The 24,385-nt window shown below is 46.0% G+C and overlaps 1 protein-coding gene across 8 annotated transcripts in view; it reads right to left on the reverse strand.

Annotated features, from left to right (window-relative positions):
• Lamtor3 (Late endosomal/lysosomal adaptor, MAPK and MTOR activator 3) overlaps positions 1-24,385 on the reverse strand; it is a 185,253-nt gene that overhangs the window by 87,709 nt on the left and 73,159 nt on the right. For all 8 annotated transcript variants that reach the window (XM_075879592.1, XM_037413674.2, XM_075879594.1 and 5 more), the window contains exon 6: positions 10,747-10,834. In XM_075879592.1, coding sequence (XP_075735707.1) covers positions 10,761-10,834 — 74 coding nt within the window. In that variant the 3' untranslated portion in view covers positions 10,747-10,760. The remainder of the gene's footprint in view (positions 1-10,746; positions 10,835-24,385) is intronic.

Here is a 24,385-nt window from a genome sequence, read left to right on the forward strand (position 1 = left end):
ATCATGGTTTTCGGGCATTAAATCCGAACAATTGTTATAAGGGTCCACGTAAGTAAACTCGAGTGAGTTTGCCAACCTACGACTCTATATGCTCAGATAGTCAAGAAGTGATACATTACATGGTTCTCTTCAATTGCAATTAATACTTTCTTCCGGAAACGAAAATACACTATACCAGCTGGGAAGGAGAATTTCAAGAGTCATTTGCCATACTCTGGCACTGCACAGACAAATTTTAAGCGGGGCCTAGTCAGGACATCCAGAAATCACCACACGGTCTACGCATTGCCGGCACAAAAACAGACCAAGGCAACAGAGTTTTAGTACTGGGGGCCCTAAACAGATTACATATGCACACTTTTGTGTTCCTTTGTACTCGCAGCAGCACTTATGGAAGAAACAAAGCGCAAGAGCTTACGTAAGCAAGCCGCTTTAGGGCCCCAGCACTTTTGCTCTAATAAATTAATGTGGGCATCAGTGGTCAAGACGTCCAATAACATTCATGTTCTGCTAATGCAATTTTAATAAGCCGGCCTACGAAAGAGCGGCAGCCAAGACATAGCTGTGGCTTTCTGTGGCAGAAATGAAAAGTGAGCTCGCCATGCTGTCCGAAATAAGCCACCAGATCACAGAGCCAGGAATGCTCTCCCATTCCTTTCACTAATAATCTGAATTGGAAAGATGTTGCCAATGTCGCAGTTATTGCCTTGCAAGCGATATCAGCAAAAAAAAAATGTCACTGGTCCTTTCAAGATACTACCACAAAGTTAACTCTCCATCAGTTTGCCATAAAAAAATGGAATCTTCAACTCATCAAGAAAATGACAAATTATCAGGAAAATAATTTATTTATTGCTGCACGCTTCTTCTGCAAGCCATAAGCAGGAGTGGCTTGTACAAAAGGTACATGTTGCACAAAAGAGACAAAGTAACGAACTGTGAATACACCTTGAGAAAAAAAGGAAAAAAAATTATGGAATCTGTCTTGAACAGTATTCACAGCATGTGAAACATTGGAAACAATAGAATATAAAAAACACGCAAAATATAGCAGGTGGAAATGCGACAAGCAAATACAATCAATAAAAAAAAACGGTTTAGAGCAAGTAGTAACGACAAAGGAATGACAAAAATAAAAAATGTGATTCCTTTACCGACATTAAGCCTGCCTGAGGCCAGTTTAGAAACAAGTTCCAAGCACTGGTGAGGCTCAGTGGTAGAATACTGGGCTGGCACGCAGCGGACCTGTGTTCAAATACCATTGTGTACTTGGTGTTTTTTATTTACAGAGTTTTTTTTCTTCTTATTCCTTGCGATACTGGTTACAGGCAGCAGCGGCGGCGGACAACTACAGCGCCGCACATGTTCTGACTACGGCGCAGCACCTGTGTTCTGATCTCATAACAACTTTAGCTGCAAAAAGGCAGAATTGCTCTACGGGCCCATTTCTTTGTTATACACAACCACTAAAACCAATACATAATTAAGCAGAGGAAAGCACAGGGGACAACAGGTTCTTTTAACTGGGGTGTAATCACTATGACCTGAATTGAAAGACAAAGGATCGAAAGTGGACGAAAATTCACCTGTTCTACTGCTGGCATTCATACCGACAACCTTCAAAATAAGTGTGATGCTCTACCGTGTGGGCTATGAAAGAAGGTGCTCTGTTAGTTTTATGGTGCAAGTTATGGCACCATAATACCACATTGTTTTATATGGTGTCACTACATACACCACAAAGCCATAAGGGTGTACTGAGACAACAGACTTGCAAGACTTGTGGGAATTGAGGCTAACCTGCTGCCTTTGCGCGGGCTTTGCCGCCTTTTCTGCCGTTCTCATGTCCCGACATGTCTGCCCTCCTTTGCTGTCCGCCGTGGTGGGAGAGCGGAGTGACGTTTAACTCCCTCACCCGGAAGCGGATGTCGACTGTGGCGCCGCGCGCGGGGACTCCTGAGAGGTTTTCGCGCGCTGCGTCGGGAGCGGTCAGATACTCTCCGGGACAGCAAACGGGTGAGCCACGCTATCTTTCCCGTCCGTCGACTCCCGTCAGTCGGGGGCTCGTCAGACTTCGCTGACGGCGCCTCGCGCCCAAGGCGAACGCTCACCTGTTGTTGCCCCGCTGCGTACGCACGGCCGAAGGGCGGTACGGTGTCCTAGTGCGTGGCCTCGCTACGCCGACCCGTCTCCCTCCGAAGCCAACGCGAGCGCCTTTACCCTCGCTCGAGCAACCGGGCCCTTTGTCCCGGTGTCTCCGTGGATCACCTTTACCGCGGAGACGTGCTCGTGGCACCCTGTGTAGTACTTTGTGCCCGTGGCGTGGATAAGCCTACTTGCTTTCCCGCCGCGCCTTTTTGCAACGGGCTGTACTGCGTTTGGTGTTGCCACAATAAAGTGTTGCGACTTTGAGCAGTATCGTGTTTTCGCCACGGCGACGGTTAATGCGTGCCCTGCGGCTCGCTAAGACCGGACCCACGCTGGTGGCCGTACTCCTTCGGGATACGTGTACACCACAGACTTCATTGAGCAATCAGAGATGGAAGTGGGCTTCAGTTTTTTGGAGCAGCTCAGGGAGCAGGATTAATGCTGTAACGGAGCAGCTTTGTAGTGATAACAAGGGAGTTTTGGAACAGGTTGAAAAACACAAAGGTGCATTTTGGAGAAATGCAAGTGAGTTTCAGAGTAGCTTCTAGGGTAAAACATAATAGTTAATTTAACATGATTTACTTCTGGTGAACAACAGTTCCAATGGTTTTTAGCAAACACTACAAATGAGCCAACACACCTGCCACAAATTAATATATACGAGTGTGGTGTTGAATAAGGGCGTAAATAGTGGGAAAGTCGGGGGGGGGGGGGGGGGAGGGGGGGTCTGGACACCCCTTTTGCTCAGGCTTGGGGGACACGATTTGTGAGTGTCCCCCCTTAAAATTTCTTTTTCAAACATCATACATCTGAATTGCTTGACAGTTGAGTATAGTACATTACTCTTTATTGCTTTTCCTTTTCTTTTATTTTATAGCGTGCACCGGTGTTCAATACTCCTCACCTGGGTGAGGCTATTAAAATCGGCTCTGCCACTCGGTTTTAGAAAAGCCTCAATAGAACAATTCAACTACGCAAGCTGGCAACCCATATTCATTTTTCCATTTGATTTGAAAGCACACTTTTTTTATACACGTGAAAATATAGCCAACATATGTGAAAACCAAATTGTCACCATAGTAAGAGGTGTGTCAACGTGCGATTTTTCTGGATTTACGCCACTGGTGTGTTCGTGTCATTGAACATCACAGCTGATAGAGCAATAACTTGGAGAAAACAAAAGATAAGTGATACTTATCTCCCATTTTCATAACCACTTTATCATCACTGCACACTTCGCTTGCCGAAACATTATCGACCCCACCCTAACTAAACAACCCACTTCCCTCATCTGTGCTCGGTCTGGAGCGGAGTGAGGACGAGCAACTCGCAAGGTAAATCAACGCCCATGGTACCGCGAGCAGCCAGGCAGCGACAGTGAGGGCACAATAAGCAACGCGCTACAAGCAACCAGCCAGAAGATCCATGCAACTGTACAGCACTTCAATGAAACAGTGACAGTTTTTGCTTAGTATCAGATCATGGTAGAGATGCACACACATGCGTCACAGAAAGCCGATACTGTCGGCTCTGTAGCAATCTTAGTCACTGCGATCGCAGACCTTGTATTAGTAGTTCGAAATGCTCCTTGGCATCGCGTGACTGAGATCGCTACAGAGCCGACAGTATCGGTTGTCTGCGATGCATGTGTGTGCATCTCCACGTGCCTTTGGGCGATTATGCCACTACAGAACCTTTTTCACGTTTTGACGAAAAAGAATTACTTTATGATAGATACTTTAGGCAATATCTGGTATGGTGCGTACTTTTTATTGGTGATGATGGTGCATGTCAGAATATGCAGGTTTGTACTTGGCTGTACACACGTACTGCCTTTAGTGCATTGTCAGGCTACATTCTCAACAGGAACAAATTAATGAGGCCTCAGTGTATTACTAGATATCAATTCACAGTTACTCATACTGGTAGCACCAGTTTTTCGGGAAAAGCACAGCGATAACAGCACTTACACAAACACTTGCAAGAACCATGAGTGAGCCAAACTGCAATGTTATGGAGGCAACATGACTGAAACACTGAATATGGATGCAGCCGCATGTGTAGCCAACGCTCAGTGTTGCTCGGTCGACAATAAGACTTGACTAGATTTGGTAGTTCTAACTTCCAATCTCTTACGCTGCTTTGCTTTAATGCAAGAAGTATCGTAAACAAAACACAGCAGTTGAAAGAACTGTTGCTTTTGTACGGACCTGATGTAGTGGTCATTACGAAAACATGGCTAAACCCTGATATTCACGATTAAGAGATAGTGCCACCAGCATACGCACTGCTTCGTACAGATCAGGATGGTCGTGGCGGGGGCGTGGCCATCGCCATTAAACGGAACACGTCTTTTCAAAAAGAAAGTGGCATTGCTGGTCACAAAAGTGTGTGGTGTTCAATCCTTATTAATAACGTGCCTGTGTTGATTGGTGCTGTATACCGGTTTCCTATTGCTCCTGATGAATACCTTGTAAAGCTACAGAACTTTCTTCACGGCTGTGTAGGTGAGCGAACGAAACTAAATACTTACTGGCGATTTTAATACGCCGGGAATAAATTGGGACACTTTTGCCATCTCAAATACTGCTGTTAAAGGTTCAGATATACTTTTTGACATGTTTAGTTACTCCTTGACACAGCTGGTGATAGAACCGACTCGCATCCACGGGTCGGCATGTTCAGTGCTTGATCTTGCATTTGTGTCTGGCTCATTAACACCACAAATAAGTATTGAAGAGGGAATCTGATCACAAGCTCATTCTGTCAACATTTCATGACATGGGCGGCCGCGTATCGCACGCAACGACGCGCATATTACTACAGAGCGAATGACGAAAGTGTTATAGATTTTCTTGAAGCATCACAAGACGATTTCTTTAATACATCATCGGTTGTCGTGGATCTATGGAACAAACTAAAATCTGGAATAAGCATTGTGAATCAAGCTTCATACCTACTAAGCTAAAGAAAACTAAGCGTCAAATGCCGTGGATTACGCGAAACATAATTCACCTAAAAAGAAAAGTACAACGACTCCGCAAACATAAAAAGAAATCCGCTGCGCTCAATGAGCTTTCACGCCACTTAAAAACCGAAGTAAAGATGGCAAGAGACCACTTTTTCTCAAGCACACTGACCGAGTTTATGACAAATCAACCACGTAAATTTTGGAAGTACTTATCAAAGCCAAATAGCACAGTAACTAAAATGGAAATATTGGGTAGTCTTGTTGAAGATGCACAGATTATTGCAGATGCTTTCAACATTTACTTCCAATTAGTTTTCAGGCGTACGCAGCCTTCATTTTTACCGTTGTCTAACAGTTAAAATCACATGCCAGAGTTAACAATAACAAAGTCTGGCATACTTGACCTGCTTCTTCAACTCGATGTCAAAAAGCCGCAAGGCCTGGATGAAATTTTTAATGGTTTTTTTAAGCGCTATGCCACTCAGCTAACAGCTTTTCTGCACAAGATATTTTTCTTATCATTAGAAACAGCAGTGCTTCCTGATGATTGGTTGGGTGCAAAAGTAATTCCTATCCATAAAAGTGGGAACAAACAACTGATAAACACATACAGGCCAATATCATTGACAAGTACATGCTGCAAGCTAATGGAGCATATAATAAACAGAGCGCTTATGAACTATCTAGAGAAAAATATTATGCTTTACCCGAACCAACACGGTTTTAGAAGGAAGCTTTCGACCGCTACACAACTTTTGGAGATTACTCATGACTTTGATTTAGCCATTAATTCTAGACTGCAAATAGGTGCAATATTTATTGATTTTTCTAAGGCATTCGACCGCGTCCTGCACTCGTTGCTCATACAAAAACTTGAATCATTTGGGGTTAACTAAAAAATAGTCCATTGGATTGCCGCTTATCTTTCCAACCGCACCCAGTATGTTTCTTTTAATGATGTCGAGTCCGACCGTGCCGACGTGTTCTCCGTGCCGACGTGTTCTCTGGTGTTCCCCGAGGGTCCGTACTAGGACCAACACTCTCTCATATACATCAATGACATCTTCACTGCTATGAAATGAGGTATTACAATGAGGCTTTCTGCAGATGACTGCATCATATACTCTCCCACTAGCACAACAGAAGACCAGGTGAAACTTGACAAATCTTTAGAAAAAACTCCCAAGCATTTCCCTGAGGGTGAACATGATTAAGTGCGAATGCACGGGGTGATGCTATGAGGGGTATTTATTAATTCGCACTATTATATTTATTAATCACACTATGGTTCCTTTGTGGTGTAATGGTTCCTCGGAATCGCAATTTGATCACACGGTGGAGTTTACGTTAACTCACTGGCGAATGCGGGAACGTCCACTCGCCGTTGACGATTGCGAGCGGAGTCTTGACGCCAGCCTTCATCGCCCTTCTCCGCCCGACGCTTGCGTTGTCGTTCCGCTTCTTGGGCCGCGTTCGCGGCTCGACGCTGACGCCTCATCTCGGCCTTGCGAGCGCGCAGTTTACCATCCGCTGCACGCTTCGCCCGCTTGTCCTCGGCCTCGCGAGCGCGAAGTTCGGCATCCTCTGCACGCTTCGCCCGCTTGTCCTCGGCCTCGCGAGCGCGCAGTTCGGCATCCGCTGCACGCGTCGCCCGCTTGCACTCGGCCTCGCGAGCACGCAGTTCGGCATTCGCTGCACGCTTCGCCCGCTTACGTTTGGTCTCACGAGCCCTTTACAGCGCCGCCTTGTCTTCCAACGTCGGCGAAACCACCGCGGTACCGTCACCTCTACCGACGGGTGCAGTGCTGGCATTCGGTTGTACTGCATTCGTTGTTGATGGTAGCGTTGCCTCCGGGACATCCATCGCACGACCCGCTCTCGACAGGAGACTGAGAGAGAAGGCGGGCGCGCGAGAGAGAGGGGTGCGCGCGCAGCTGCAGCGAGCGAGGAGAGCGGAGGAGCGAGCGAAGGGGGAGGGGGACGCGCGCAGCGGCGTTAAAGATATAAGGCGCGTTACTGACACCGATATCAGCGTCGCGTTCGTGGCTTATTTGGTAGAGCGTCGCGCTGCGGCCCGCCAAGTCCTGTTTCTTTTAAAGATAGACAGAAGACTGCGGACGCTGCCGACGGCGGTGGATGGTTTGGGGTCGCTTATAAAGTGTATTCACACTTAAAATATTGGGCAATGGTGTGAAAAACATGGCATGCAAATTAATACAGAAAAAACCATGTGCATTACAATTTCCCATAGAAAGACACCACTTCACTTTCAGTACACCCTCTCTGGAGCAGACATCAAGCACGTAAATACCATGAAGTACCTGGGGGTCACAATAACATCATCATTAAAGTGGGATGTCCACATTAATCAAAGTTCTGCACGTGCATTCAAACAACTAGGTTTTTTAAGGCGTAAACTGACCGGAACTTCCCCTCAAGTTAAACTAACAGCATACAAGATGCTCATTAGACCCGTCCTGGAATATGCAGCAATAGTTTGGAACCCGCACCAAAAGAAGGATGATGAAGGATGATTACCTTAAAGCTCCGCACCGTCACTCCAGTAGAACTAACAATGACAAATGCATACGCCTATTCCTGTCACGTTGAAGTATTTTTTTTTTTCCCGCAGCTATAGAGATGTGGAATGACTTGCCGAATGACGTCAGTGCACAATCACCTGAATCATTTTCATTGCTGTTGGAAATTCATTTAGAAGCATTGCAATAAATCCTGTGCTATCTTCGCCGAAATAAAGGTTGAAACAGTGTATCGCGCATATGCTCGCACATTGCTACACGTGCTAAACCGCCTGCCTGCATCTGTGTATCAATGTTACCGATGATGTTATCATGCTAAGTATTTTTTTTAGTGAAACACATGTGCATTGTTCGTTTATTGCTTTATACTGTTATATCGTTGTTTTTGCAGTTTGTGTTGCATATTTTCCATTTCTTTTCACCTCGGCGAAATGAAGTGTCATTTGCTCTGTACACCCTCTCTTCTATAGGCCTGAAAAGGCCCACAGTATTGAATAAATAAATAAATAAATAATAATAAATGGGCAATTATGAAGGAAATCCCTGTTTATGCACAGCCTGGCGCAGCAGGTCAGACTGGTGCAGAAAGGCGCAATTGGAGCAGCACGTCTACCCCTTAGCAGTGCATTACAGGGATTGATTTTTCTAATACTGTACATACATTTCCTCATTTTCTTCCGTATAGTTGCACAAAATGAAAAACATGGAAGCCAAGAACCAAGTTGCTGTAGTTACAACTGCCACCTCTCTTCTATGCAGCAATACAACAGCGTTTATGTAACACACAATGAGATTTGATATTGCATTCGTTGAACTTGTGTGGAAAGCAGTGGCTTGGTTGCAGTATTCAATGTCTCACAATTCAAGGCGAATATTTGCATTTTTTACTGCTTTCAGCATGCTGTACAACTACTGCAAAGACTGTTGGGAGGGTAAAACACAATACAAAAAGGGACGACTTGTTAAAAAGCATGGTAATATCATTTTTTTTTCTTATTTCAGATCCACTTTTTCCAACTGCTTCATTGTGCAGACTTTTTAGCTGCCCTTTCCCTTTGTAAGTGCCTTGCAACACTTTTTCAAGCAACCACCAAATGGCTTCATTAAAACAGTATTGCCTCATGTATCAACCACCAGAAAAATTTTCAGAATCTGTCAGGTAAAGGTGGAGTTAATAATTGTTGCACACTGTAATTCCTTTTTCTCTTTTGTCCCAATGAGCACGTTGGAAGCTAAGCAAGGAGGAATGGCACAGAGGGAAAAAAGTTGCTTCATAGGTACGTATTATGACCTTCAGCCTTTTTACTTTGAATGTGCGGCTTACTTTCAGTGTGATCTCAAGCACACGCGGCTGCAGTAACTATGCAACTCATAAAGCTCAAATCAGTCAATGACTCTGCATTTGGATATATGGAAGAGTCATTTGGGTATATGGCAACATTCGTAGAAAGAAGAGTGAATGATTTCTAGCTCACTGAGAATTGTAAATTCCAGGCCACATGCTGTGATATGTTTAGATTGTGTATTCTAAAAAGTCTTGATTACCGATCGGGAAAGTTTTTTGCCCTCGTAGGAAAAGTTGCGGGGCTGCCCCCTTAAGACACCCTGTAAAAGTGCATCACAATTTTTCGCTTTCTTTTTATCGACAGTTTGCATGAATGTGAAAGGCATGCCCGAATATTTGAGCTCAAACATCAACAGCCAAGATGCAATTGCTTCAAAATGAGAAATAAACTGAGAACTACCAAAAAAAAGTGCTCAGGGTGAATGACCCTTTATACAGCTTAACCCGTATGAACTGGTGTTGTTGGCACTAGTATACAAAACTGAGGCCAACATTTTGTGACGTGTAAAAACGTGAGCATCGAGGGCTAATATTACCGAAGTTCTGTTGTTCATGGCAATAAAATAATAAATAATATCTGCGGTTATACATTCCAAAAGCACAGCATGATTGTTAGAGAGGCTTTAGAGGAGGGCTCTGGATATTTCAACTATTTGGTGTTTTTAATTTACACCTAAATCTAAGTACAGTGCACTCTCAGTAAACGTAAATCAGTTAAATGAAACTGCTTCTTAAACGGAATAGCTGCCTCTAGCACAATTGGTTTCGCACCCGACTTCTGCACCCAAGCCTCTCAGTTAACGAAACTCCTGTTAAACGAAACACATTTTCCTGGTCCCTTACTGTTCCGTTTACCGGGTGTCTACTGTACATGGGCCTCGGGCACTTTTACCTCTATCGAAAATGCAGCCACCACAGCAGGGATTTGATCTCACGACATGAGGACCACTTTCACAAAAACTTTAGCGTGTGTATTCACAAAATATTTCTTGTTGACAACATGCCATCTGCTATGAATTAAAGGACCTAACTATACTCAGATGATAGGAAAAGCAGCTCTTGATTTTTTAAAATACAACCGTCTTTCTTGGAGTACTTCGACACAAAAATTTTGGTCTGTCTGTACATTTACGTGTTTGTTCACTGTAACGATACCCCAAACGGCCAACCCCATCCACAGTGCCCACCAATATTGCTCCAGTTTCAGCGTTCATACTTGTGCGATTGTCAATTAAAAATCGGTTATTGCGCATATTTGAGGCACCATCATGACACGTCAATATTTTGTATGTGTGTCTTTATACTAGAGAAGTAATTCTAAGGACCGTAGCGTGTATCAAGATTGCGCTGTCAATGCAGCGCGATACTCAAGAAGGCAAGTGTTTCCAACGCTTTGCTAAGGCGGCACGGTGCTGGAACCTACCCATCGCTTTGCATTCTACACCTTATCGCCTCTGAGACAGGCACGCACGCCTTCCTTAGCTTTCGAAGATAACTGCCAGATAGTGCTCGTGTATAACGTGCCTCGATGTGCTCGTTCACCTTCGCTGCACGGATCGAGACTCTCTGGCGCAGCGCCTCCAGAATACCATTCACAGATTTTTGTCGCGCAGAACAGCAAATGAACATTTTGTTCACTCTCTTCAGATGCAAGACTATCGTCTTGTGATGACATTTGCAGTGAAACATGAAGATACAGGGCCAATTTTTAAAAATTTGACTTCACACAAGTAGAAACTTACCTATTCATAATGCCTTAAGAAGCCTCCACAACGCTCCTCAGAGTTTGTGAAACTGTGTTCAGCTCCTCTTCAAGGTTCAATATCATGCCTATAGAATAGAAAAGAAAAAAACATATCAGATTACAGCATAGACCACTTACAACTTAAGTCACTGGAATCACAATCATCTGCACTATAAGCAATACCACACTCTCAAATCAACATCTTTGAAAGGCTGCACATCTGCAAAACAAAACAACAGGCAGCTATGTTATTCTCACTATCGAGGCATGCGACTTGATGGTAATGTCCGTGGGCTTGCGGTGCCTGCACAACGAACACACATAAAAACAAAACATAGTTGAACCTCTCATCATAGGAATTGGTATAACATGAAAGTGAAATGTGCCCTTACAAAGGTAGTTCGATGTTTATAGTAGATTGACAAATGAGAGCTTTCACAATGTCTTCTTTGGCAGCTATAGCACGGCTTTACCCTCTCTATCGTAGCCCCCACATAATACCTGGACAAAACATATCAATAAAGTGGAATCAGGCTAGCAAATGCATCGCCTTTAAAATTTATTTGAAATCCTGGTGTGGCATGCAGAGCCGATGAAGGACGGGTCCCAACATAAAACATAATAATCATTTATTAACGTGGTAGCAGATGCAGGGCAAGCATGCAGATGCTGCGCTCGAAGCGTTAGAGATACAATCAGTGAAGTGAGCCAGGCAGCTTGGGTCTTATAGTCACCTGTGGTGACGTCAGCCTCCGGTGAAAATACGGTGGTGCTGTCCCTTATTAGACGCGTGTTGCAGCATGCGGCCGAGCCACGCTGGCTTTGCCGGTTTGTGCACAGTGTGTCGCCCCACTGGCACTACTTCCACATTTAATAAAAAGATCTAGTATATGATGATGACAATGTGTGGTGCTTTACAGTGCAAGAGCCAATTGATGGCCAAAGAGTGCCATTTCAGTAGACAAGAGATGTGAACAATTATATGGTACCTGGCTGTATAGGGACCTTAAAATTTCTCGCACTAATGCGGGTAAAAACAGAAGTATTAAAATCATGAGAGTGAAGTGAAATACTATGTGCAAAGAGAGTGCATGGCGAAAGGTCATGATAATAAAACCATGGTGGGGATGTCGTCACTGCAGCCGCGACCGTGGTACAAAGGTCGTGCTACGGATCACCTAGGAATATAGAGTGAAAACTATATACATCATTTAAAAACGTAAGCAGTGATTGAATTTTAAAAAGCAGATCCCTACCGGTGAGCACGACAGGGTGGAGTGGGAGCTGCTGTCTGCAGGGAAGTAAAAGTGCTTTTTTCTTTGAGCATTTAACTCGTTGCACTAAACGAGGATGTTGACAGCCAAAAGTGGTTCTCCACACTTCTCACACAATGGTGGATCGCTGGCAGACAAAAGGTATGAATGTGGAGAGTGAGTATGTTCTGTTCTTAGCCTTGTAAGTATTACTTTTGTGTGTCGAGATTTTCATAGTGGTGGGCAATTACAAAATTTTGGCTCAAAAGCATGGAGTTTATTGTCCGTGTGTCTATCCCATGCGCTCTGCCAATAGCTCCAGCGCTTTCGTTTCTGAAAAGGCTTCAAGTCAAGTGCAGGGATTGGTATTGATGCACTAGGCAGCGGTGTCATTGGCGGACGCAGCCAGCTTGTCCACCAAAACGTTTTCTTGTATCTCATGGTGCCCTGGCACCCAGCAGATGACGACATGCTGTTGGGATGTGTACACTGTGCGCAAAAGTGAGTAAAGCGAGACTAAGACAAAGTTTTTGTGTTGTTTAAGAGTTTTCAGAGCTTTTACCACACTTCGGGAATCTGTGTATATTACAGCCTTTTGTAGTTTCATCTGTTTGATGTGTGTTTTGACCGCCAGTATCACATAAGCTTCCCTGTTAAAGTGCTCGTATCAGGATGAAGAATGCCGGCCTCTGAAAAGGACTGGACTACTGTTGCATATGACATAGAAGCATTGGACTTCGGTAAAGAACTCGTGGCATGTATATTTCTCTTGCAGTTTGAGAAAATATGCGTGCTTTGTGACTTCCACAAAAGAGACATCACAGTCCATAAGCTGCCACTGCTACGGCGGCAGATATGCAGCAGGAGCCATCACAAACTTTTCGAGAAGTAGCACACCTGTTTCCTCGGCGAAGCCCCTCACATGCAGTGAGTAGGGCTGCCTCAACGAAGGACAGTTCTGGAACAAGCTAGAATTAGACAAATAATTAATTGCGAAATACGAGGAGTGTTGCTTGTCTGCTTTCACTCTCAGAATGTACACAAAAGACAGGTAATATCTCTGTAGGTGGAGCAACCATTTATTCGATTTCAGATACACTCTTTTCACGGGGCTAGTGCGAAAAGCGCCGGTAAAAAGGCGAATGCCCAAATGGTGCACAGGGTCCAGCGTCTTGAAAGCACTTGGTGTCGCAGATTTATAAAGAATGGCCCCGTAGTCTAGGCAAGCGTGAATGAAGCTTTTGTAAATATTGAGAAGGCAATTCTTGTCACTACCCCACGTAGTTCGAGATAACGCTTTCAGAATATACATGGTTTCTAGACACTTATTTTTGATATGCTTAATGTGTGGTATGAAGGTCAGTTTTGAGTCTAATAGTATGCCCATAAACTTATGCTCAGTCTTTAGAGACAGACGCTGACCATGCAGGTTGATGTCAGGATCAGGGTGAAGGCCCCTCTTTCTGCAGAATAAGACGCAAGTTCTCTTTCGTGCATTCAATTTAAACCCATTCTCGTCTGCCTATTCCGAGACCTTGTTCAAACCCAATTGAACCTGGCGTTCCACATAGAGAGGTTACATGATATAAAACCAACCAGTATATTATCTACATAAGTGCAGTAAAACATTGTGTGGGATGGCGAGACGCAAGAAGTTCATTTTGACTATAAAAAGCTCGCAGCTCAATACACCTCCCTGCGGCACTCCCGTTTCTTAGACAAATGTATGGGACAAGACAGTGCCTACTAGAACATGGAATGCCCGATTGGACAGGTAGCTTTCTAATATTGTTAACGTTCTACCCCGCACACCTAAATGTGGCAAGACTAAGTATGCCAAAGCCCCACGCAGTGCCAGAGGCCTTCTCCATATTGGGGAACACAAAAAGAAAAAATTGTTCATGAATGAAAACATCAAGAACTTGTGCCTCAGTATGGTCAGTAGTGAATTTAACCTCTCGACACCAGCACTGGTATGGGTCAAGCAGGCTATTTTTAACGAGGAAGGGCATCAGTCATCTGTTTACCATTTTTAAAGAACTTGCAAAGGCAGCTCGTCAACGCTATGGGCCTGTAGCTTGATGCTGAAGATGAGTCCTTACCCTGTTTATTTAAGAATCAGAATAATGATGGCTTTTTCCCAGACGGAACGCAACTCACCGGAAAACTAAACGGCATTATACAAGCAAAGCAGGGCTTTTTGGGCTTCAGGGGGCAGATGTTTAAGCATTTCGTATATCATACGGTCGGAGCTTCGGGCGGTTCTGTTACAGCGGTTTAGTGATGCTTGTAACTCAGTTAAGATGAAAGGTTCACTGCATGCGCTATTGTTTGTGGATTTAAATTCTATTTTTTCTATTGATTTGTAGCGTTGGAACGCTGGACTGCAATGGGATGAGCTGGAGACCTGTTCGAAGCGTGCACCGAGGGAGTTTGCTAGGTCTGTGATGCAGTGCGCGGAATTGAAAGTGGTTGGAGTGCGCGGAACTTGATATGGATTGATTGAGCGGAATTTGAAGTGCCCGTGTGACCCAAGTTGGCACTCGGCAACGAGGACGAAGCTGGCACAACTGTGAACCAACAAACGATAAACGAATGAAGCGCCAGTTCTACGCAGCGATTGTTTGAAGCACACGCAAGACAGAACAAAAAGAGGAGTCGCAGCGGTGGCCAGAGGAAGACGAGCCACGTATCAGGGCAGTCGGGTTTCCGACCCGAGCCAAGGCTGCTCCCTCCATCGTCCGGTGACCTGAGAGGCTCCGGACTACCAGGCTGCGCTGACGTTCCCGTGCCCGTGGACTGGTCTGAGCTGTCAATTTTCGGGCTCGAGCTCAGGCGAGGCTGTCCGGCCGGGACTCTACCTCGAAGCCATTGTGTGAAATGCATCGTCAGCTGGTGCAGCGCTTGTCAGAAGCCTAGGAAGGCTGCTTCTTTGGCGGCTCGTGTGGCTGCCCAGCCCCGATGAAAACTACGACAACAACAGCATCAACCCCCGTGCTTCGTGCAAGGCTTTCACTCAACGACGTGGGTGAGACCCCGCTTCTTTGCAACTCTCTGTAACCAGCTCTATGCAGGGACTGAGTGGTAGGACTTGATTATGAGTGACTAACTTATAGCATGTAGATTTTTTTGTAACTGTATCTGGGGGGTAGGACGAGTTATATTTGGGTTAAGTGTTCTCAAGCTATAGTCATTAAATGTTTGCGTCAAACGGACTCGTCCTCCGGGAGGTGTCTTGAGGTCGCTCTTCGGACCTCCCAAATCGAACCTGCACCTTGTGCGAAACAAAGAAACCACAATGTTAGTCTTCCAAACACTTGCCTCGTGTGTACTAGAGGAAGTGGATGTGTTTCTTGTTCTAATACCCTACTGACCATGCTCCAGATTTTTGCCTCACGTGTGCACGAGTTGATGCAGGATAGAAACTTCAGCCAGCTCTCCCTTCTCGCCTGTCCATGCCTCGAGAGTTGGTTTTTAAAATTGACAAGATTCTCGGTGGTCAGCGAGTCTCGAAGCAGCCTCCATGCTTTGTTTTGTTGATTATGTGCATTGAGACACTCACTGGTCCACCAGGGCCTGCATCATTTTATGGGTAGCCAAGGTGCTTGCGGAATACACTTAGCTGCAGCTTCAATCAGAAAAGCAGTATAGAACTGTAACGATGGATCTACGACCGCATATGTCAGTCCAACTTAAGCTAGTAATCTCACAAAACTGGTCCCAATCGGCTTTTTCAATGAGCCATTTGGAAACGTGTGCAGGACACTCTGATGATGATGTACTCAAAATTAATAGAAAATGGTGATTTCCGTAAGGATTATTTATGACTTTTCATGTGAGCAAAGGCAGGAGCGATGGAGAGACAATGCCGAGGTCTATCAATGAGTAGGTATTGTTAGCGAGGCTATAGTATGTTGGGTCTTTCATTTAGAAGACATGCCCCAGAAACAAAAGTAACAGTTCAATGAGGTGGCCTCACGCATCGCAGCGAGTCACACCATAGGCTACTATGTGCATCAAAGTCCCCTAGGACGAGATACGGTTTTGAAAGTTCAACGAATAGTGACTGAAATTTATGTTTCTTCAACTGATGGTGTCTCCAGAGGTGTGTAAATACTGTAAATTGTTACCGGTTTCTTAAAGAAGACAGCTCGGACAGCTACTGCCTCCAGGGATGTCTGAAGAGGTAAATCTGTACAGGCTGTTCCTTGATTAACTATTATGGCAACACTATTGGATGACTCGACTGCATCATCTTGGTCCTTTCAAAAAACAATGTAATTGCATAGGAAGTAGGTGTGTTTTTATTTTAAGTGTTTCTTGCACACACAGCCCTTTTGGTGTATGATTGCGTACAAGTTCTTGGATATCGTCAAGGTTTCTCAGCAGTCCTCTGATGTTTCACTGTATTTATTCTACGCGTCATATTAAAGTTGTGTGGTGCTGTGTGTACAAAAAATGTTACTTCAGGCACGGCCGCATAGATCAAGCGTGCGTGGCAGCGTTTCTGAGGCTGTTCCATTCAGCGCGTGCCCTATTAAAAATGTAATTGGAGAAGTGTCAACGCGCACTGCGATGCACTTCTTTTTCACTACTCTGCAGACGCCGCTGACGCTGCTGCACAGTAGACATGCTTGGAGAAAGGCACATTAGAAATCATTCACGTGGTGACTAGAATCAAGGTACACCAATATGTATTCATAATTGTGCTTGACATAGTGAGTAATGTTCTCTGCAGCATGCTATGATCGAGACACAGCCACGCAGCGTAAGGCAAATTCGTGTGGCCCAGCTTGTTCGCAAATTTTGCTTTCATAACACATGTACTAAGCCGATTACATGATTTGCCGTGCTTTTCACTTAGTTTTAGCGATCGTTTTTCTCAGTGTCACCTGGATTAGTGCGCGTCAATTTAGGCAGCCTTGTTCTCTTAAAAGGAATGCATTTTGTCGTTGATCCTGCATAGATAGCTATGTTATGTAGTCCAGTTCTGTCGTCACAGCATAACATTGCTGGAAAACTAAACCGCAGTACTGATAATGCTAGTCGTTTTCACCGGCACGATGATCGGCGAAATTTCGTTGGGAGCACGACACTTAGAATTTCCAAGTTCCCACAGCATGACAGTTATGTGAGTGTGATGTTCTTATCTAAGCACTGTCCGAATGTAGGTTTTGCCCATCATTTTCACATTCATATTCGCCTACATGCCAAACCTACATGCGGCCAGTGCTTAGATAAGAGCCCTGAGAATTATAGGGCACCAGAGATCGGTCACCCCATGACCAAATAACTTTCTTTCGCTTAGGTGAAGCTTGTGGTTTTAAATCACAATCTCCTTAAACAGCTTGTTTCGTAGAAATTATGTCGTCGGTGTGTATCTGAGCAGAAAAGCTACATTGACCGCGAGCAAAAATTTGAGGTAGATGCAATGAAGATGGTGTTTGCGATTCGGCTTTCATTATGATAAAGTGTAGGTCTCCACCGAGAAGCGAGGGCTTCATGCTAGCGATTGGGGAGGCGATTGTACGTGTGTGTTCTTGATTGATTTGATTGATATGTGGGTATTAACGTACCAAAACCACCATATGATTATGAGAGACGCCGTAGTGGAGGGCTCCAGAAATGTCGACCACCTGGGGTTCTTTAACGTGCACCCAAATCTGAGCACACGGGCCTACAACATTTTCGCCTCCATCGGAAATGCAGCTGCCGCAGCCGCGATTCGAACCCGTGACCTGCGGGTCAGCAGCCGAGTACCTTAGCCACTAGACCACCGCGGCGGGGCGTGTGTTCTTCCGTGCACGAGCGCATGCCTATGTGTGTGTGCATACATGCATGCTTTTGTGTGGGTTCTAGTGCATGTGTGCTGTGTGTGTTCTTCCGTGCGTGAGGGTGTGCAAATGTGTGTGTATGTGCGAGTGCACGTTAGTCTGCCGGTTGGGCGTGCTTGTGTGCGTGGGTGAATGTACGTGTGTGCATTCTGTTGTGCGTGAGTGTATGCAAATTTGTGTGTGGGCACATGCGTGCATGCATGTGCAAATGTGTGTGTATGTGAGCGTGCTCGTCTGTGTGCCTGTGTTTGTGCATTTTCATTGTGTGTGTTTTTAGGCTTGTTTGTGTGTGTGTTCCTATGCGTCACCGCATTTTTCAATGCGTGAAAAAAACCTGCCTTCTGCATGAACCTCAAACACTAAGTGGCGTCTGTGTCTGTATGTAAATCAACACTGGTTTTGCTCAGCCATCACATTCCACAGAGTTATGAGACGCGCGCCAAACTAGACTGCTTCCCGTAGAAGCAGATTTGCAGAAAATTCGCTCCCATACCTTCTCCTTCATTGCTGAAAAAAGTCTGCGAGTAAAGCAGGTAAGCTTGCACACTGAAGGCCTCAGTACCCCAAGGCATCTCTGCCAAACTCCACGATGCAGCTCAGCTATCCGAATCCTTTCCCTCTTTTGGAAGCAGTCAAAATTGATTTAATAAATCAATCGGGTGAGTTCGCTCTCCTGTGTACTTTCTACTCATGTGCTGCACAAGAGGGTGCCAAAGTTTTCTTAAAAACTGGCTCACGGATGTGTTCGATTTGGTCACTATCAGCACGACAGGAGCTGGAGAACGAAAAAAAAAGAATATAGGACCAGTCGCCATCAATTCTATTTTATTTGAGGTGATTGGGGGCGAGGAAAAATAAAGTGCACGGTGCACAGCTAACCTGCAGTCCGCAGTTTCTATAAAGAGACATCTTCAAGCTCCGCAAATCATCCGGCATAAACAGCAAAGGAAAGGAGGGGTAGTAGGTGCGCACCACCATGCAGCGAATGGAGCGGTCACGCCCCCTTTTGCAATTACGTTTCCATCTGAATAAAACTGCCAGAGGAACACCGCCGCTTGCACCGATCTAGGTGGCCGTGCTTTAGTTTACAGGGCCTTTTGGAGGCCCTGTAATTCGACGTTTGTCTTTTTGGGCACACTCCAAAGAGTTTCACCTATTCTTTAGCGTCTGAGACGCCAGAGGAGAGGGACTTGTATTCATCACCTCTGCGAGGGGGCCAATAGTGCCTGATCAGCAGGCACGTTCACATAAGTTTTGGACCTAACTGCACTTGCAGTATTTTAGGGTTCGAAAGACTCTGAAGTCTATAGAACCTGTTTTGCCAGGCGGCAGAGCAGCACAGGCTATTTTCCTCAGGCGCAGATGGCGTGATCGCAGTCACACTCCGTGTGACACTCGCAGCTGTGGAAAGCTGTGGCGTGGGAGACTCTTGAAGTCTGTAGAACTGGTTTGCTGTAGGTGTTATTGCGCTTCAGGTGTTATCACGTTATCAGGTGTTAGTGCGCTTCTGCGTTAGGTGATAAGGTTGTCTTAGTGTCAGTACAGTCGAGCCTGACTATATCGAACTCGTTTATATCAAATTATCCCGTATATCAAACAATTCCTAAATACGGGAAGTTTAGATTGAGAATATATAGCAAAAGTTACTGTTTTATCGAACAAAAATAACAACGACAACTGATATATCAAACTCCATGTGCCTCAAAAGTGCCCCAGCAAGTTGGCTTTCCCTCGTGGTGGCGGGAAAAACTGCCGGCGCCACCCTAGAAAAAGTTGGTTAGACCCGGTTGTGCGTGGGCGAACACCCCCCTCCAAGAAATGATCCTGGCCCGCTCACAGTGCTTACAGCCAATCAGAGGCCGTCGTGCTTTTTCCGAGGCGCGAAGGCGGTAGAAGTGAGCGCCATTTTTTCTTTATGCTTGTGTGCCCGCTGCTGCAGATTCAGCGTGGTCTGTGGTGTTGCCTGTTGGTGCTCTGTGAACTGTATTGGCCCGCTGTCATCATGGCTTGCGCAAAGAGGCAAAACTTGCTGTTCGCCGCGAAACTCGAAATCGTCAATTGGGTTGAGCGCGGTGAAAAGAAGTCCGACGTCGCCGTCGCATACAAAATTCCAAGGAGCACCTTGAGTACTATCCCGAAGAACAAGGCAAACATCAGGGCCAAGTCGGACAAAAGGCCAGGTGCCCGTGGCACCCGACGTGTGCGCGCTACTGTGTACGAAGATGTGGAAGCGGTCATTTACAAGTGGTTTGTGGGCGTTCGGTCACGAAACATCCCGGTGTTCGGCCCTATGATCGAGGAGAAGGCCAACGACCTTGCTTTTCTGCTTGGCAGGAATGATTTCTAAGGCATTTCAGGCTGGCTTCAGCGGTTCAAAGAACGGCACGACATCGTTGGCAAAGCTGTTACAGCTGAAAGCAGAGTGGCGGACCTGGACAGCGTAGAAAAATGGCTCGAGGAAAACTGGCGAGATATCGCAGCAAGATATAGAGCCCAAGATATCTTCAATGCGGATGAAACCGCTCTATTTTGGCAAATGTTGCCAAATAAGACACTTGCAAGTCGTGGCGACAAGACAAGCGGCGGCAAAGCAAACAAAGCTCGTGTGTCCGTGCTGTTGGCCGCTAATTTAGACGGATCGAAAAAGCTTCGACCTCTGGTTATCAGGAAAAGCACGGCACCGCGGCATTTTCGAAATGCGCTGTCGCTTCCAGTTACCTACCGAGCAAACTCAAAAGCGTGGATGACCGGGGAGCTTTTAAGCAGATGGCTATTGTCGTGGAATGATGATTTGGTAGGCGCAAATCGCAAGGTGTGCCTGCTCATGGACAACTGTTCATCGCACCACTGCAGTACGACCTTCAGCAACATCGAGCTGCGTTTTTTGCCCCCGAACACTACGTCTGTACTGCAACCAATGGATCAAGGCGTTATACGCGCAATGAAAGCAGGCTATCTGAAGCGCCTGGTGAAGAGGCTGCTGCAGAACCTTCGTGTCGGCAGGGAGCTTAAGATCAACTTGCTCGGAGCTATTTCTATGTTGAGTAGATTGTGGGCAGATGTCAAGAAGGAGACGATCCAGAACTGCTTTAGGCATGCCGGCTTCCGCGTGCCTGGTGATGAAACCCCAAATTCTGACAGCACTGAAGACACCGCAGGTGTTTTCGCCGAAGTTTGGAACGAGCTGGCAGAGTTCCCGGGTGCTATCGACGGATCGACATTCGACGAGTTCGTCAGTGCGGACGATGTCCCCATCATGGGCCAATTACAGGATGCGGATTACATAGCAGACGTCGTGCCGACCACGAACCAAAGCGACAGCAATGTGGAAATCGACGACGACCCATTGCCTACATCCTCCGAAGTGATTAGTGCACTTGCGTTGGTCCGGCGCTGGAAGGCTGCAGCCTCAGCTGCTCCGACTTGTTGGACAACGTGGAGGCGTGCGTGCTGTCACAGGCAGCGAAGTCCTTGACACAGAAAAAATCTGAGACTACCTTATTTACTCGCATAATAGGCGCACTTTTTTTTTTCAGAAAATCCGGCTCGAAGTTAGGGGTGCGCCAAGTACGCGGGGTAAAATTTTCGAAAATTTTTTCAACTCGGTTGTCACTCTTTAAATCTGCACACTTGTCAAGTAAAAGGCGACTTTATCGTTTACCAATTAATTCAGCATAAAACAAACATACCTACGTACCTTTTAATGAACAAGCGAGAGCCGTCAACTGGACACACACACGTAAAATTTACACAAAAGTCGTAGCTGTTCCTCCTTTTCCCTATTCGAAGTCCGAGTCGGAGATCACACATTCATCCTCGCCGAGCGGGGATTCGTTTTCGGTGTCCGAATCATCCGCACCCCACAACATGTCATCCTCACTCGCATCCAGTGCGTTCGAGATACCCGTCTTCTTGAAGCTTTTCCTGACGACTTCGTCGGAGATCGCCTGCCACGCTTCCACGATCCAAGCGCACAGCATTTCCACAGGTGGCCTCTTAATCTTACCACCTGTAGTCAGCTGATGTTGTCCTCCAGCCATCCAGGTGGTGTACAACCTTCGAACATTGTCCTTGAAAGGTTTATTCAAGGACACGTCCAAAGGCTGCAGTATCGATGTGAGGCCGCTTGGAATCACTGCCAGATCTGTGCGCAGCTCCTTTAGCTCATTTCGTACGCGGTCTACTAGGTGCCCACGAAAACCGTTTTTCTTTTTCTCTGATGGTGGTGATGGCGATCGAGCCCCCGGCGTTGTACACGTGACCTCCAAAAAGCGCGGCGATTTGGGGGGTATCAGTAATTGATGGAACAGCCGTTTTTTTTTTTTCCCCTCATGGACGCTTTTTTTTTTTTTCAAGTTTTATTTCGACAAACACGTTGGTTAGGTCGTTGCACTTCGAATTTTTTTTATTTGCTCGTCGATTTGCCTTCTTTTTTTCTTCAGGGTACGGGGACCGCGTTCCAACTGTACCGCTGGGGGGTAGAATCGTTTCTGATCACGGCCAACTTCGGGGTGCGCCTATTATGCGCGGAATTAAAAAAAATCAAATTTTCCGCGACCAAACTAGGGGTGCGCCTATTATGCGAGTGCGCCGATTATGGGAGTAAATACGGTATTTTGTTCCACAGTAGGACACGCAAGTAAGCCACCTTATTAATAAAGTAGTTTTCTTCTAGTTTGTTATGTGCCTTTGTGCCAAAACCTATACCGGGCCTATATCGGATTATGCCATATATCGAACTAATAAACGTTTTTTGGCGAGTTCGATATACCCGGGTTCGACTGTAGCAGGCGTTAGTCTTGCAGACACACACGTGCAACAGTAGTCAGTGGCTTCTGCTTCAACTTCGCGCCCATAACGACGGCCACAATTTTGCTCCTGCAATTTTATGTCACGTCAGCACCGCGTAGTCAGTACTCGGCTGCTTTTAAAACGGAAGTTATCGCTGCTGCCGAAACCACTGGCAACTGCGTCGCAAAGCGGCTGTTCGGAGTCAACGAGCGGAGTAGAAACAGATAGATGCACTCTGTTTTCAGCGACTAGCAAAAAGTTCCCGCGAACCAAAAAATAGAGTTTCCTGACATGAAACGAGAACTCGCAGACTTTGTGCGGGAGCAGCGAGCTAAACACCAAGCTACTACAAGTGAAGGCAAGGGAGATCACTCGAGAGAAAGGCTCTCAGCTGTAGCAATTCAGAACGAGCAAGCACTGGGCGTCTCTATTCATGCGTCGCACTGGGTTCTTCTCCCTATGTCGGCGTACGTCGATCTCCCAGAAGCTACCAAAGAGCTACGAAGAGCACCTTGTGAAGTTTCAAAAGTATATAATTGCGTTGCAAAAGGCTGTCCCCTTTCAGCTGGGCCAGATCACCAATGGGGACCAAATGCCGATCTACCTGAATATGCTCTCGGCACTGACTGTGCATCAGAAAAGTTATCGTGTGATCGACTGAGAACGAAAAAACGAAGGAGACTGTAATGTTGCCCTTCACTGCAGACAGTCACAAGCTACCACCCTAGTGGTATTCAAATGAAAGGCGTTGCCGAAAGGGGAGAAATTCCCAAAAAATGTCGTCCGCTGTCAGATTAAGGGGCGGATGGACAAATCGCTAGTGCTTGACAGATAAAGTCTGTGTGGTGTTACCGGCCCGGAGCACTGCTGGAGCTCCGTTCAATGCTTGTGCTAGATGGGTTTCGGTGTCACCTAACCGACTCCGTAAAGCAACTGCTGCGCGACTCCCGCACCGAGCTCGTCGTCATCGCAGCTGCAGTCACTTGATGTGTGCCTTGATAAGCCATTTAAGGACCATGTCAAGTGCCTGCGGAGTGGATGAGGTCCGGAGAACAAGAAGTGACTTCTACTGGACGGCTGGAACGGGCCTCGCCAGCGATGCTGCGCTCGTGGATAGTAGAGGCTTGGGCCTGCATTCCCAAGGAGCACATTTGCCGCACGTTTAAAAAGTGCTCCATTTCGAATGCACTGAGGATGATGTGTTGCACTGAGGATGATGTGTTGTGGGAGAACATTTCCGAGAAGGGGGCTTCGGTAGAGAGTGCATCCAACGACGACGATGAATAAAGTGTGTGAATAAATGCATTTTTCCGTTTTACTCGGGCTATATTTGAATGGAAACTTTTTTTATCATTTGCTATCCCCAAATTACACCCCAGACTATATGCAGGCTTTTACGTTAAACAACCAGTTTGTAACATTCCCTGTGTATCGTACAATCTATACACAAGCTGGGATGATGAGGACTGCTCAAGTAAAGATTAGATGTGGGTGGCCGATTTCAGTCGCTTGGAGGGCGCACGCGATAGTATCCCACCGCATGTTAGACCTGCCGTCGAATGCTCAAGCAGAGATGAAACACACCGCCCATCTTGAACAATCATGAAAAGATGCGGGGGAGATGGGGGGGGGGGGAGTAGCTCGAGCAGCAACTGTGAACTTTGATTCTAGGTGCGTAGTTGCAATAGCTGGCGCACGCTACCAGGCAAGCATCAGAGCATGGCTCGTAAACTTTTCTACATGGTGCGCTCTCAATGGG

The sequence above is a fragment of the Rhipicephalus microplus genome, chromosome X (genome assembly GCF_043290135.1).
Source record: "Rhipicephalus microplus isolate Deutch F79 chromosome X, USDA_Rmic, whole genome shotgun sequence".
Classification (NCBI taxonomy): Eukaryota; Metazoa; Arthropoda; class Arachnida; order Ixodida; family Ixodidae; genus Rhipicephalus; species Rhipicephalus microplus.